At 44.3% G+C, this 13824-nt stretch overlaps 1 protein-coding gene across 3 annotated transcripts in view; it reads right to left on the bottom strand.

Moving 5' to 3' along the window:
* LOC136539219 (uncharacterized) overlaps nt 1-13489 on the bottom strand; it is a 24563-nt gene extending 11074 nt beyond the window's left edge. Inside the window, exons 1-2 of one of the 3 annotated variants that reach the window (XM_066531159.1) lie at nt 12509-13489; nt 7822-7971 (exon numbers count right to left, since the gene is read on the bottom strand). In XM_066531159.1, coding sequence (XP_066387256.1) covers nt 12546-13391 — 846 coding nt within the window. In that variant the 5' untranslated portion in view covers nt 13392-13489 and the 3' untranslated portion in view covers nt 7822-7971; nt 12509-12545. Of the gene's footprint in view, nt 1-7821; nt 7972-8233; nt 8778-12508 lie in introns of those variants that run through there. The other 2 variants (XM_066531157.1, XR_010779609.1) reach the window with 2 other exon arrangements.
* Between the last annotated feature and the right edge of the window lie 335 nt (nt 13490-13824).

Consider the following 13824-nt stretch of genomic DNA (forward strand, 5'->3'; position numbering starts at 1 on the left):
AGTCACATCTTATATACTCAGTTTTAGTTCTACTGAGTCTAAAACCTTTGGACTCCAAAGTCTCCCACCATAACTCCAGTTTCTGATTCACTCCCGTTCGGCTTTCATCAACTAGCACTACATTGTCCGCGAAAAGCATACATCAATGGATGTCCCCTTGTGACCTCATCCATCACTAAGGCAAACAAATAAGGGCTCAAAGCTGACCCTTGATGTAGTCATATCCTAATCGGCCTAATCGGGAAGTCATCTGTGTCTCCATCACTTGTTCGAACTTTAGTCACAACATTGTTGTACATGTCCTTAATGAGCCCGACGTACTTCGTTGGGACTTTATGTTTGTCCAAAGCCCACCACATAACATTCCTTGGTATTTTATCAAAAGCCTTCTCCAAGTCAATAAAAACCATATGTAGGTCCTTCTTCTTCTCCCTATACCGCTTCATAACTTGTCTTATTAAGAAAATGGCTTCCATGGTTGACTTTCCGGGCATGAAACCAAATTGATTCATAGAGACCCACGTTATTGCTCTGAAGCATTGTTCGATAACTCTCTCTCATAGCTTCATAGTATGACTCATCAACTTAATTTTTTGGTAATTAGTACACTTTGAATATCCCCTTTATTCTTGTAGATCGGTACCAATATACTTCTCCACTCATCAGGCATCTTGTTCGATCAAAAAATATGGTTGAACAGCTTGGTTAGCCATACTATAGCTATGTCCCGAGACATCTCCACACCTCGATTGAGATACCATCTGGTCCCATCGTCTTACCTCCTTTTATCCTTTTCAACGTCTCTCTGACCTCAGATTCTTGGATTCTCCGCACAAAGCGCCTATTGGTGTCATCAAAAGAGTCATCCAACTGAAAGGTTGTGTTCGTATTCTCACCAGTGAATAATTTGTCAAAATAATCTTGCCATCGATGTCGGATCTCATCCTCCTTCACCAAGAGATGCTCCCTTTCATCCTTAATACACTTAACTTGGTTGAAGTCCCTTGTCTTTCTCTCACGAACCCTAGCCATCCTATAAATGTCCTTCTCTCCTTCCTTCGTACTCAAACGTTGGTAAAGATCCTCGTACGCTCTACCATTTGCCACACTTACAGCTCGCTTTACAGTCTTCTTTGCCACCTTGTACTTCTCTATGTTGTCCACACTCCTATCATGGTACAAGCGTCTATAGCACTCTTTCTTCTCCTTAATAGCCCTTTGGACTTCCTCGTTCCACCACCAAGTATCTTTAGCCTCGCCTCGACTTCCTTTGGTTACTCCACACACCTCTGAGGCCACCTTCTGAATGTTGGTTGCCATCTTCTCCCACATGTTGTTTATGTCCTCTTCTTCCTTCCAAGAGCCCTCTTTGATAACCCTTTTTTTGAATACCTCTGACGTCTCCCCTTTCAGTTTCCACCACTTTGTTCTTTCAATCTTAGCTTGTTATCCTACGGGCACGCACCTGAAAACGAAAGTCTACCACCAAAAGCTTATGTTAAGAAACAACACACTCCCCTAGTATCACCTTGCAACCCAAGCATGCTCGTTTGTCCTTTCTTCTTATGAGGACAAAGTCAATCTGGCTAGAGTGTTGTTCGCTACTGAAGGTCACTAGATAAGATTCTCTTTCTAAAGAAAGTGTTGGCTATCATCAAATCAAAAGCTACCACGAAGTCTAGAACTTCCTTCCCTTCTTGATTCCTACTATCATACCCAAAACCTCCATGAACTGCCTCAAAACCTGCGCTTGTAGTACCTACATGCCCATTAAGATCTCCTCCTATAAAAAGCTTCTCACTACTAGGTATAGCTCTAATCAGGCCATCTAAATCTTCCCAGAACTATCTCTTAGCACTCTCGTCGAGGCCTACTTGGGAGGCATATGTAACACCTTGGTGTTAAGCATGCACTAACATTCCATCCCATGAGCATAATCATCATCACCTTATGCATAAGCATCATTCATGCATTTCATTTCGAAAGAAATGAAGTATCATTTCATGTGGTGCTTAAATTGATTGAAATTCAGTATGTTTAAAACACTGTGAAATGCCATGCTCATGTTTGGATGCCATGATTACTTGTTTTGATCACTAAATTAACTAGGAAATATTTAGGATGCAATTTGGAGCAAAGTTTATATTCAAAGTTTTGCCAAATTATGCTTTTAAAATAATTCTTAAAAATTAGGGTTTTGGGATTTAATTTACTTTAAATCTAGAGTTCAAAATCTATATGGAATTTGACTTTGGTCATAAAAGCAAAGTTGTAGAGAATAAATTTTTGAGCAACTTTTATTTTTGGGCCAAAGTTTGAAACTGCTTTGAAATTGCTCAAAATTTGCATTGAATGAAATAGGAATAGAAATTATTTGAAAAAAATCGCATTTTCACTTTATGGGCCGCCGCCTCGCTTTCGGCCCAGTTCGCGACGCCGGCCCGGCCTACCTCCGCGCTGGCCCGCTCGCTCGCTGGCTCGCCCGTGCCGCGCCCGACCGGCGACAGAGCACGCACGCCGCGTGGCCGCCATGCGCCGGCGAAGCTCGCCGCGCGTCGTAGCCGGCCTGCCTCGCCCTCCAGCGCGCGCCTACATCTGCCGAGCAGCGTCTGCCTCCCCTCCTCCATCTCTCATTTCTCTCTCGCTTGCTCAGCACCAGGACAGCAGTCACACCAGCATACCGCGCCGCCTTCGCCACCGCGCTCACGCGCCTCGCTGGAACTCGCATCGCCCGACTCTGTCCGCATCGTCGCGCGTGACCCCTCCATCTCGCCGCAGCTCCGCTCCACATCGCGCAGCCGTGTTCTCATCTCCGTTTCGATGTGGTAGCTCGAGCCGCGCTAGTATGCTCGTCCGGAGCACGGCCGAGCTCACCGGAGAGCTCCGCTCCCGTGGGCACCCCCTCTCCGCTCCACCTTTCTCCTTCCTTTCGCGCGCGTAAGCAACGCCTTGCCCTCGCGAACCTCGTGCGCTCCTCCTCGTGCCTTGCCATGGCCGGAGTCAGCGTACCGCCGATGAGCCTGCCTCTCCGCCATGCGCGCCGCCGAGCTTCCTTCCGAGCTCCTCCAGTGCCCGTTCTTGGCGCATCGGGTTCGCCTCGTTGCGGAGAGCCCCTGGTGGTGACCTCACCGCCAGCGAGCTCACCGGCGGCGAACGCCGGCCGGTCAGCGACGGCCCTGCTCGGCTCCGGCTGACTGTGGCCCGGTTTGACCAAGGGTCCCGCCTAGCAGCCCGTCTGGGTGCACCTAGCGGTTTTGGGTTGGTGGAATTTCAGTGTTAAAGAAAATGAATTCAAAAATTGATTTAAAAAGCTTGTAAAATGTGTATCTCCAGTTATATTGCTCCAAAAATGGTGAAACAAATTTTATTGTGCTTCTTGTCACCAGATCTACATGATAAAAATATTGCATGTCATTTTTGAGATACTTTTCTGTGGAGTTTTATTTAATCATTGAAATTGCTGTTTTCTTGAGAAATGCATAATAAATCATAGAAAGATCAGAAAATATGATTCCAAGTTTGTTACTCTCCTTGTGTAATGTACTTTATGTGAAAAATATATTCCATGCATGTCCTATAGAAAAAGTATTAGGTGTAGTTCAAGTGCCTTTAATGGCTGATTTTTGTTATTTTTGCTGGAGAGCAAAATTTGTATAAAACATGCATGTGATAATTTTGTGCAGTGATTATTTACTGTGTAGAACATAGGAAAATATTACATCTGTTGTTTGACACTTTTCACAGTACAAAGTATTTTCATGATCATAATTATGCCATAGCTTGTCATTTTTGTGTAGGCTATTCTACTTATCCAAATGCCATAAAATCTAATGGTGGACTACTTAGGGTAGTACTGTGCTATGGTAATTTTCTAAGATTTTCTATGCTATAAAAATAGATGTTGCTATTCAAACCTATTATTAATTAAGGTTTAATCAAATGTTGCTTTATGCATGATTAAGAAATTAGTAAAACTTTGGTGTATCTTTGAAGCATTTAATGAGATGTGGCATCTTAGTAGTAGAAGAGAATGCAGTAGATGGCATGTGTTTGTAGTACATGTTCTTGGATGATGTTGACTACCTTGCATGCAAGCATATTCATTTTGTCTATTTCATCCGATGTACCTTTTGCATAATCACTTACGCATCTGCATCATATAGGATCGCAAACCGAGATCACGGTCGTTATACCCGAGGAGCTAGAGGAGCAGCTCGAGGTGCAGCCGCAGGAAGTGACCGAAGCAGACGAGGAGGACATTGAGGAACTTCCGGAGTGCCCCGATCACCGCCCGAGCTCCTTCGAGAGAGGCAAGCCCTGGAGCATTTTTCTCCTCAGTTTGCAATTATTAATTAAATGCTTTACTTTAATTGATGCATTACGTTTAGGAGTGTTTGCAACCGTTGCTGCATTTATACCTTGTCTACCTTTGTTTTACTACATCCTTGTTACCCTGGTATCCGCAGTCGAGTCAATGCTTAGCTGGCTTAGACCGGTAGAAGTCGGGTGATCTCCTGTCCACCTGCGAGCTATAGGTGGTTACCTGTGATCTGATTGGATTAACTATGTAGTCATTGTATAACTAAGTGTTAATTGAAGTTGAGACCGCGACGGGAGACTTACAGAGTTGGACGTAGTGCTTTCAGTCTTGGTCGATTAAGGATCCGACCCATGGTTGGGCTACGAGTCATGTTGAACGCAGCCTTACATTTAGCTGTTGGCCGAATCAAAGTAACCTTTCGACCGCGAGCTGAGATTTTGCTTGTGAGTGCTTGATCTATTCGGGTCGCAGTAAATTTACCGTTAGCACACTATACCGGAGTAGGTGTAGTAGGAACACCGTAGGGAGCGATGATAAGACCGAAAGGCAGTCGGTCAGCCCCCGTGGTACATTGTGGTTCCTGGCACAACTTGAGATTTTTCCTGGATAGTTGACTCGGTGGACCGATACCTCACTTCTAGCGGTGGTGAGTGGAGGTTTGTGTAACGAATAAATCATCAGCTGGTTAGGGAATCGCCGATTTTCGAATCGCCATCGCTCCTGGATAGTGAGCACTTGACTTGAGTGACTTCATCGTAGTAATGTTGATGGAACACTTGAACAGTTATAATGAATATGACATTATAAAAGTTGTTAATGATAATTGGTTATTCATTATTTGCTTAATTACATGCTTGCTCTAGTATATGTGTAAATGTAGTCGACAGGTTAATAATAATTAACTTGACAATAATGCTTTTGGAAAGGTTCTTGAAATACTAAAAAATGCCTTTTTGCAAATGAGTCAGCTACCCTACTATAAAGCCCTTCATAATCCTTGGTGTCACTTTATTTTCGGTTTATGTCGGGTAAGTCTAGCTGAGTACCTTTTCGTACTCAGGGTTTTATTCCCACTTGTTGCAGATGGGCAGATGTATTACGACTACTGTATCAACTGCCTTTATCCTGCAATGGGTGATGCTTAGGACCATGGGCATGGTCATCCCTTATGTCTCGTCTAATGCTTTTGTTGGAGATGATCATTAGCCGGCACTGTATTTGAACTCCGTGTGAGTGTGTGTGGTTTTGAATAAATGGCTTCCGCTACTTCTATTTGAACTCGTGTCGTAATAACTATGTTTAAACTCTGATGTACCTGTGATGCGAACTTTTATGTAATATGTGATGGTGACCGCTAAACTTATTACGATCTTGGCTGGTATGTGAGTTGGTTTGAAATCCTTCGTGATTTTACGGACTACCGGGTTATACGGGCTTAAATTTGCTAAATCGTCTGCTTTGGCGGGTGATTTTCTTACTTAATTTCGTATAATTAGTCGGTTCTGTTACAGCATACGCACTAATTACGTTCAAGACCATATCACCTATGACAAGCTTGAGTAAGATAATTCTATCTCTTGCCTTCTCACTCCCACCACACTATTCTTGAGGCTCTTATCAATCAAAACTCCTACTCTATTTCTATTCGCAACTATCCCTGTGTACCAAAGCTTGAAACCTGTATTATCCACCTCCTTCGCCTTCTGACCCTTCCATTTAGTCTTTTGAACGCATAATATATTTACACGCCTCCTAGTCGCGGTATCAACTAATTCTCTTAACTTACATGTAAGCGATCCTACATTCCAACTGCCTAAACGGATCCTAGTTGGTTTGACTAGCTTCCTTACCCTTCGCACCCGTCGAATCAGATGTGAAGACCCTTGCTCATTTTTCACTACACCCGGGCGCCGATGTAGCGCGCCACTAAGGATGAGACGACCCAATCCTTGATCACTTGACACCGTGCCCAGATCGCGACACGGCGCGTCACGGGGGTGACGACCCGGCCCTTGCTCATTTAACACCATACCCGGGTTCTGATATGGCGCGTCGCTAAGAGGGTTACGCCCAACGATTTTCTTTCGGATTTCATCTCCATTATAATGGCTAGATTTAACGTTGGCTCGTCACGCCTAACACAACCCTCCTCCTTTACCAGGGCTTGGGACCTGCTATGTTGAGACAACATAGGTGGAGTTTTTGCATGATCGAGAAAAAGAAAAAAACTGTCAGATGATAAATTAGAAGAGATGACAGCACCGTTTTCACCAAAGTCTCCCTCACGGAAGAAGATAGGAATTTCCCTTTCCATCCTGGCAATCTAGAGCCAATTTTGTCAATCAAAGGTTGGACTTCAAATTTCTACAGCTTCCTTGTATGCAGTGGCAACCCCAAGTATTTACCTGGAAAACTACTTATTTCCCCATTTAAATTTTGAATGATGTTTTGAATCATGTTAGGCTCTAGTCTTATTGGGTAAATTTCTGCCTTGCTCATATTAACATGCAGGCCAGAGCACTCTCCAAAAAATTGTAGGATTTGTTGTAAGTTTGACAACTCGACAGGTGAAGGATTTGCAAAAAGTGCAGCATCATCCGCATAAAAGGAACATCTCAGGTTCGTGGCCTTAGGAAGGGTGGGCTGGCACTGACCATTTTGTGCTGCTTGGTCTATAATTCTTTGGAGTGGATCAATGGCGAGGATAAATAGTAATGGCAACAATGGGTCTCCTTGCCTGAGGCCCCTCGCGTGTGCTATGTTGCGACTTGGTGCACCATTGACCAGTATCTTCGAGGATGATGATCTTAGAAGATCTGATATCCAATCGTGCCATTTGGCACTAAATCCCAGTGCAGTAAACACTTCCAACAGGTACTGCCAACCCACCGAATCAAAAGCCTTGGAGATATCCAACTTGATGAATAGGGCTGGTTGTTTTTTCTTAGGAAGCAGCCGAATTACCCTGTGCATATAGGAAATTGTCGTGTATGCATCTCCGTTTGATGAACGCATTCTGCGCATGTGAGACTAGCTCATTCATGTGTGGTGCCAAACGAGTCGCCAAGATTTTTGTGATCACTTTGGTGAGGCTGTTGATGAGACTAATTGGGCCTATAGTCTGATACGGTCGCTGGCTCTTGTTTTTTAGGAAGCAGGACTATATTTGCTTCATTGAATGAGTGCGTCTTTGATGTCTTATGGTTGTAGAAGCCCATTAATGCCTTGATTAGATCACTCTTGATTATGTAACAGCATTTCTTATAGAATAGACCAATATATCCATCCGGCCTAGGAGCCTTTTCTTATAGAATAGACCAATAAATTCCACATATTGCATATTATGACACCTACAGTTGCAGTGCTAAATACTTGCAATTTACACTATTCCTGATTGTAACTAATGAAATTAGTGTTATTTGTTTGTTTTTTATGAACATGAGAGTTTAACAGCTCTATTCAACCGTGAGCCAAACATGTGACACAGGAGACGACAGATATTCAGAACTTGGAAGGCCAGTGTTGTTGTCAGGCAGGCAAACCTGGATGATGATGTACACCAGCAGCACGATGAGGCAGGTCAACAGGAAGGGAATGTGAAGGTGAAGTTGTAGCCCCTTTTGACGCCCAGAAGGTGAAGAGGTTGAACCCTAGAACAGAAGCAGTTGTGAGCACAATGTTTTTGTAGGCGCTAGGCGGTTTCTAGGCGGTGACCCATCGCCTAGCGCCTAGGCAGGCCTAGGCGTTTCAAGGCGTTTTTCTAGGCGTTTTGATAAATTTGCATTCAGGCATGTATAGCTGAATAAATATATAAATGTAGTTGCTGAAATGCTGAATAAATAGAAGTTCCTACAGCAATAGAAGTGGTATTTGTGAAAAAATAGAAGTTCTAGGGACTAGAATGTAAGAAATCAGTAAAGGAAATCATAGCAAGAAAATTTGTGAATTTTTTTACAAAGTGGAGGGGCAAGTCGCAAAATCGCTCGGCCTTATCCACATCTCATCTGCAGCCCGAGCAGTCCGTCTTCTTTCCCGTGACCTTCTTCTCCCTTCTCTCCCGTGACCTCTCTCTCTCTCTCTCTCTCTCTCTCTTGGAGGCTGGCTGCAGGCAGGCCGCAGGCTCAACCTTCGTGTGTTGCCGCAGCTTCGCCTCGCGCCCCCACGCCATCACAACCCAAGGCCTGCCTTTCCTTTCTACTCCCTTCCCCTCTCCTTCAAACGGATGCGCATCTGATGGGATTGGGAGGGAGGCCTGGAGGAACCGGCTCGGCAATGGATCCGGCGGCGCAGCTCCCTCCCTCGGGCGGCGCGGCTCTGGATCTGGTGGCACGGCGCCTATTCTCCGCTTATCCCCCTAGGCGAGGCGTTACCCCTCCGCCCAGCGCTGAAGCGCGCCTAGGCGAGCGCGGAATCGCGCCTTGTTTTTCATTGCACGAGCATTGTAGTGTTTCATTAGCTACAAGGATTAAGAAACACAAGATCCTGTTAAGCAATAATTGTGAGCATGGTAAAGCACTAGTTTGAAGGTTTGGACAGTTATGATTTCTTCATATCTAGAACTTGACACAAGTTAGGTTCATTTCAGCTCTATAGACATTAAACTAACGAAGAATTAATCATAAGGCAAATTGGATACATTTCAGATGTACTGTTTCCTAATATCAGGAATCTGAAACATGGATTTCATCACAAAAGAACACAGCTTAAGCACTGAATCTCAGACAACAAAGATCAGTCTTATAAATGACAGATAAGTGAAGTCTGTGCAAGATGATCTAGACACAGTTGTTGTAAAAAAACTACAGAGTATATCCTTCAACAACAAACTCAAAGAAGATTCAAAAACTGTATTTTCCTGACCCAAAAGAAAAATTATTCATAAATATACAGGAGAGGCTTCATCCTTGCATAGAAAGCTTGCCAAATAGCATGTAACTGGTAAAATGGACAAACCCTCTTCACTATTGCATTGAAAAATAAACATGTACAGAAAATAACCCACCAAATCTTGCAACACCAGCATCTAGATCATTGATCAGCGAGTGGATTCACCCAAAACCTTGTGAAAATCAAGTGGATTCTTATGAAAAAGGTAAATGAACAAAATACACAGCTTGAAACATTTACACATGAAAGAACACAAATTAAAAGTTAAATAGGCAAATGTTGTATACTTGTAGAGTATATAGATCAGCTAGCAGGAAAATGACAAAATGAGGAGGCAAATGGTCAACACCAGCATATTGCATATGCTCAGAGCAGGAAAATGACAAAATGAGGAGGCAAATGGTTCAACACCAGCATATTGCATATGCTGAGAACTACAATTGCGGTGCTCGATACATGTAATTTACACTATTGCTAATTGCAATTATGTAACTGAATGCTTTATTTGTTTGGTTTTCATCAACAACAGATCTTAATAGAAAAAGAGCACTTCAACAACCATGTAGTAGAAAATTAAGATCACATGGTTCAGTGGTATAGCAAAGAGCATGTCAGAGACATTGTCAGATTAGTGTATATTTATTTTTTTTCAAAGACAAATAAGTGGCGCTGAACGTTGAACAATGGACTTTTCTCTCTAAGTCTGGATGTAGCAGATCAGGTCAGAGATGTCAGCAACCGGATTGAAGGAAGCTCAAAATATAACTGAAACTGAATGTAGCTGACCCTTAATCCATTTGCCATACGCATGCAGTCAATGGATGCGGAAGAAGTAGCCATGCTAGCAGAAAAGATGGACAAAAACATGTTGGCTTGGAATCTATCGAAGGTACTAGGGAAAAATTGCTCTTCTTGCATCTAGTTGCGCAATTTCTGGGAGCGGGGCTAAATAACTTCTCTGTTTCTATTAGTTACAGTGATAGGAGAAACGGAAAGCACAACTGCTATGTTGGACTGTTTCAAATGGATTATATAGGAGTATGTCTAAGAGTTGAGCCTACAGCCTGCTATTGGATACAAGTTCTGGTTTCAGGCTACTAACTTTGACCAAGAACGATGTGAAATACAATACACTAAAAAGGACATGACAACATCAATTATAAGAAGAAACCTACGCTTTAATTTCTGTAAAATCAGGTCAGAGCGATTTGTTTGGTAAAACTACGGATCAAATGTCAAAAAATATTGCTTCGTCACGTCTCTATCCACAAACTGTGTTCCACTAGGAACTACAATTATTGCATCATCTCTGTAAGTCGCAGTGTCGTACAATTTGATCAAAATAAAATAGCAGATCACAAAATTTTCATTAGGCATGTCACAAATGACTGACGAAGAGTAATTAGCTACTTGTAGAAATTGGAACCCATTGACCCCAACACAAAAGGTCAGAGTATAACTGCGACAAAGAAACTGAAATTAAACTGCTGCACCATTGTGTTCCTAATTGATAGAAAATGGATCAAGCATGTCTGAGTTCATACCAGCTCAGTAGTATACACAAGTTAAAATTAAGTTCACAGAAAAACGCACTCGCAGGTCACAGAAACATGTTCACAACAACAACATGAAGAACACTTCAGCAAGTTCTGGACCAACAACAAATGTAGGGTTCAGTTGGTACTGTTCCAAGAACACATTCATACACACTTTGGCATTTTTAGTTGCTGAACACAAGCAGCCATTTTCAAACAAGCAAAGATGCACAGAGCGCATAGAACTTGCACAATTTCCCATTAAGTTTTCAGAAAAAGAAATAGTTAAGCTAGATATATAACACCTAATCTCATGACTGCAACATTCAGATGCCTTTATCTATGCTTTTGGATCAGCAAAGATCATCTATTTGAGATACGTTAAGATAATGAGCAACAGGGCATTCAATTTTCAGAAAAAAAAAACTCAGCATGCCAAAGAAATGAACTGAATGGAACTATACCAGCTCGCTGAAGACATAACAAACACTGACCCTTGAGGGTTGCCAATAATTGACAATTCATAAATGACGCAATATCAACCGAACTACAGAATTAGCTTACTGTTTAGAAAATGCTATTGGGGAAGGATAATTCCTGACGATGGAAACGTGCAGCAACAGACCAACAGGCATAAGCATGGCATAGCTCGAAGCTTTGAACAATACGAATATCTGAAAGGCGGAAAGGAAAATAAATGGTACTGGACAATCTACAGAGATGGAGGGAAGAGCAACCAAGGAAGACCTGAACTAGCATATGCAGTCAAACCATACCATAGTGTGTTCCTCAAAAGTCAACCACATCCTATAATAATCAATTAATCATGACAAGAATGGAGCATGATAAGAGCATGCCAAAAACCAAAGGAGGCTCAACAACTAACACCAAATCTAGCCCAATCTTGAGACAAGTATCATACTACAAATATCTGTTTCTGTAGATACAGAAAATCAGTTAAAAACAAAACACAAGAACACATCTCTGTTTAGCAGATCGATATCCCTAATCCAACCATAGCATCCACCAATCCAATCTGCCTGTCTGATTTAGCATATCAATACTCACTAATCCAAACATAGCATTCAGTGTTTGATTTCTGTCTGTCTGTTTTAGCAAACCAACCATAGAATTCACCAATCGAAAGCCAAGGCCAGTGGGCCACGGGCATACACAGATAGCAGTATATGAGAAAAATAGTGGTGGTGTTTCTGGAGGCACTGCGACAGCATTGCACCAAGGCATATTGCAAGATTGGGTTCCCCTTAGGATAGGTCATTCGAACTTGTGACACAGGATATCAACAGTAACACAACAAGTGCATTGAGTAACAGAAGATAAACCAGAGACGGAATATCATTCCTGATAACCAAGATGCTAGTGGTTCATATAACTACATACTTGATAATTGATGCATCAGAGACTAGATACTTATATACAACACAAAAGCAAACACTACAGGATAGTAGACATGATTGTTCATACCCAAAAGACACTACTAGACCAGTAGATCATATAGACACGGTTGCTACTTAATTACACATCAGGAAGACTAGATACAATATAGCAGCATGAGCACTAAACACACTAGAATACTAGCATATATTTGTACATATATATCAGTAATATATAACAACTGGCCTGGTACTTTTAGCCAATTTCTAGCTAGATTGGTCGTGCATATGTTATATGTATAGTAGTTGGGTCACACCACACCTCATAGATTTGATTTGAAGTGGAGGCAGCGGAACAAAAAGAGCTCAACCTCCTGTCGTGAACATGTGATGGCCATCAGACGATGATCAGAGGCGCGCCCTGGCGTCGTTTCCGCGGCGTCCGGCAGCTCTGGCCACCTGAACCTGAACGGCAGCCGCGACGTCGCGAGGCAGCAGATCCGGCCACGCCTCCATGGATGTCTCGAAGAGCACCTGGTTGCGGTATTTGCGAAGGCGCCTGCCGCCGGCAGCGACCTTGGCAGCGGCCTTCAGGAACTTTTTCTTCAGCTTGGACACCTTATCGGAAAGCTCTGTGGCATCCACGCCACGGCGATGGAGCCCGCCGTCGTCGCAGATCTTCTTGAGAAGCACCGAGGCCTGGGGGGGCACGCCCAAGTTGTCCCTGCGGAGCTCGGCCAGGGTGGAGAGGACCTTGCGCTCGTCGTCGGTGTCCCACTTTCGGTACTTCCTCTTCGGCCGGCTGGTGGCCTCGTCATCGTCGCCGTCGCCGCCACCGCTGGAGGGAAGGGCTGGGACGACGACGCCTGGTGCGCGGACGGACAAAACAGAGCACGGCGACGGGCACTGGTGCGGCGGCGCCGCCGTCGTCCGCCGGCTCGTGGTCGTGGCCACGTGTCTGCCTCCGTTGGCGAATGAAGCTGCGGTGACGGCGGTTGGCGAATGTATGGGCACGGCGGAGGGCGAACGCCGGTGCCGCGGCGCGCTCCTCTGCCCGCCCCTGGCCTCGTCGCCGCCACGGCTGGCGGATGAGTCTCGAACGATGACGACGGAGCTGGTGGAGAAGGTCGCCGAGGACAGGATGACGAGAGTGTTGGTAACAGATTGATCGGATCCAGAGGAGGACGAGGAGGAGATGGTGATGGCGGCGCACTGGCCGCGTGGGGAACGGAAGCAGGGGACGGTTGGTGCCATGGTGGAGTTGGGTGACGCCAGAGGTAGGCGTGTGCTGCTTTGCTTCTATACTTTATAGAATATTGGGATTGGGAGGAGCAGGATCCCCACTGCGCGCCCGCGCTATTCTCCCGCCAACAAGCGCCGGAGGCGGTGCTGAAATTTTGGATCCTGGAATTCGAAGCGTCTGCTCGGCTCCTCGGCCGCCCCCAGACCCCGGCGCCCCCACCCAGACTCAGCCACTCTGGTCCCGTTCGGTTTACCCTATATTCATCTTGTTTTTTTAATCAGAATAGTATTTTTCTCTCACGACAATTCAGCCAGAACAGTATTTTTCAGCCAATTTCAGCCAAGATTTAGACCAGCAAACGGGGCCACAGGCAGTAGCGGGTGAGACCCCTACTCCAGTAATCCCTAGCATGGATTTGACTTTGAGCATTGGATTCGTGGATTT

The sequence above is a fragment of the Miscanthus floridulus genome, chromosome 2 (assembly GCF_019320115.1).
Source record: "Miscanthus floridulus cultivar M001 chromosome 2, ASM1932011v1, whole genome shotgun sequence".
NCBI lineage: Eukaryota > Viridiplantae > Streptophyta > Magnoliopsida > Poales > Poaceae > Miscanthus > Miscanthus floridulus.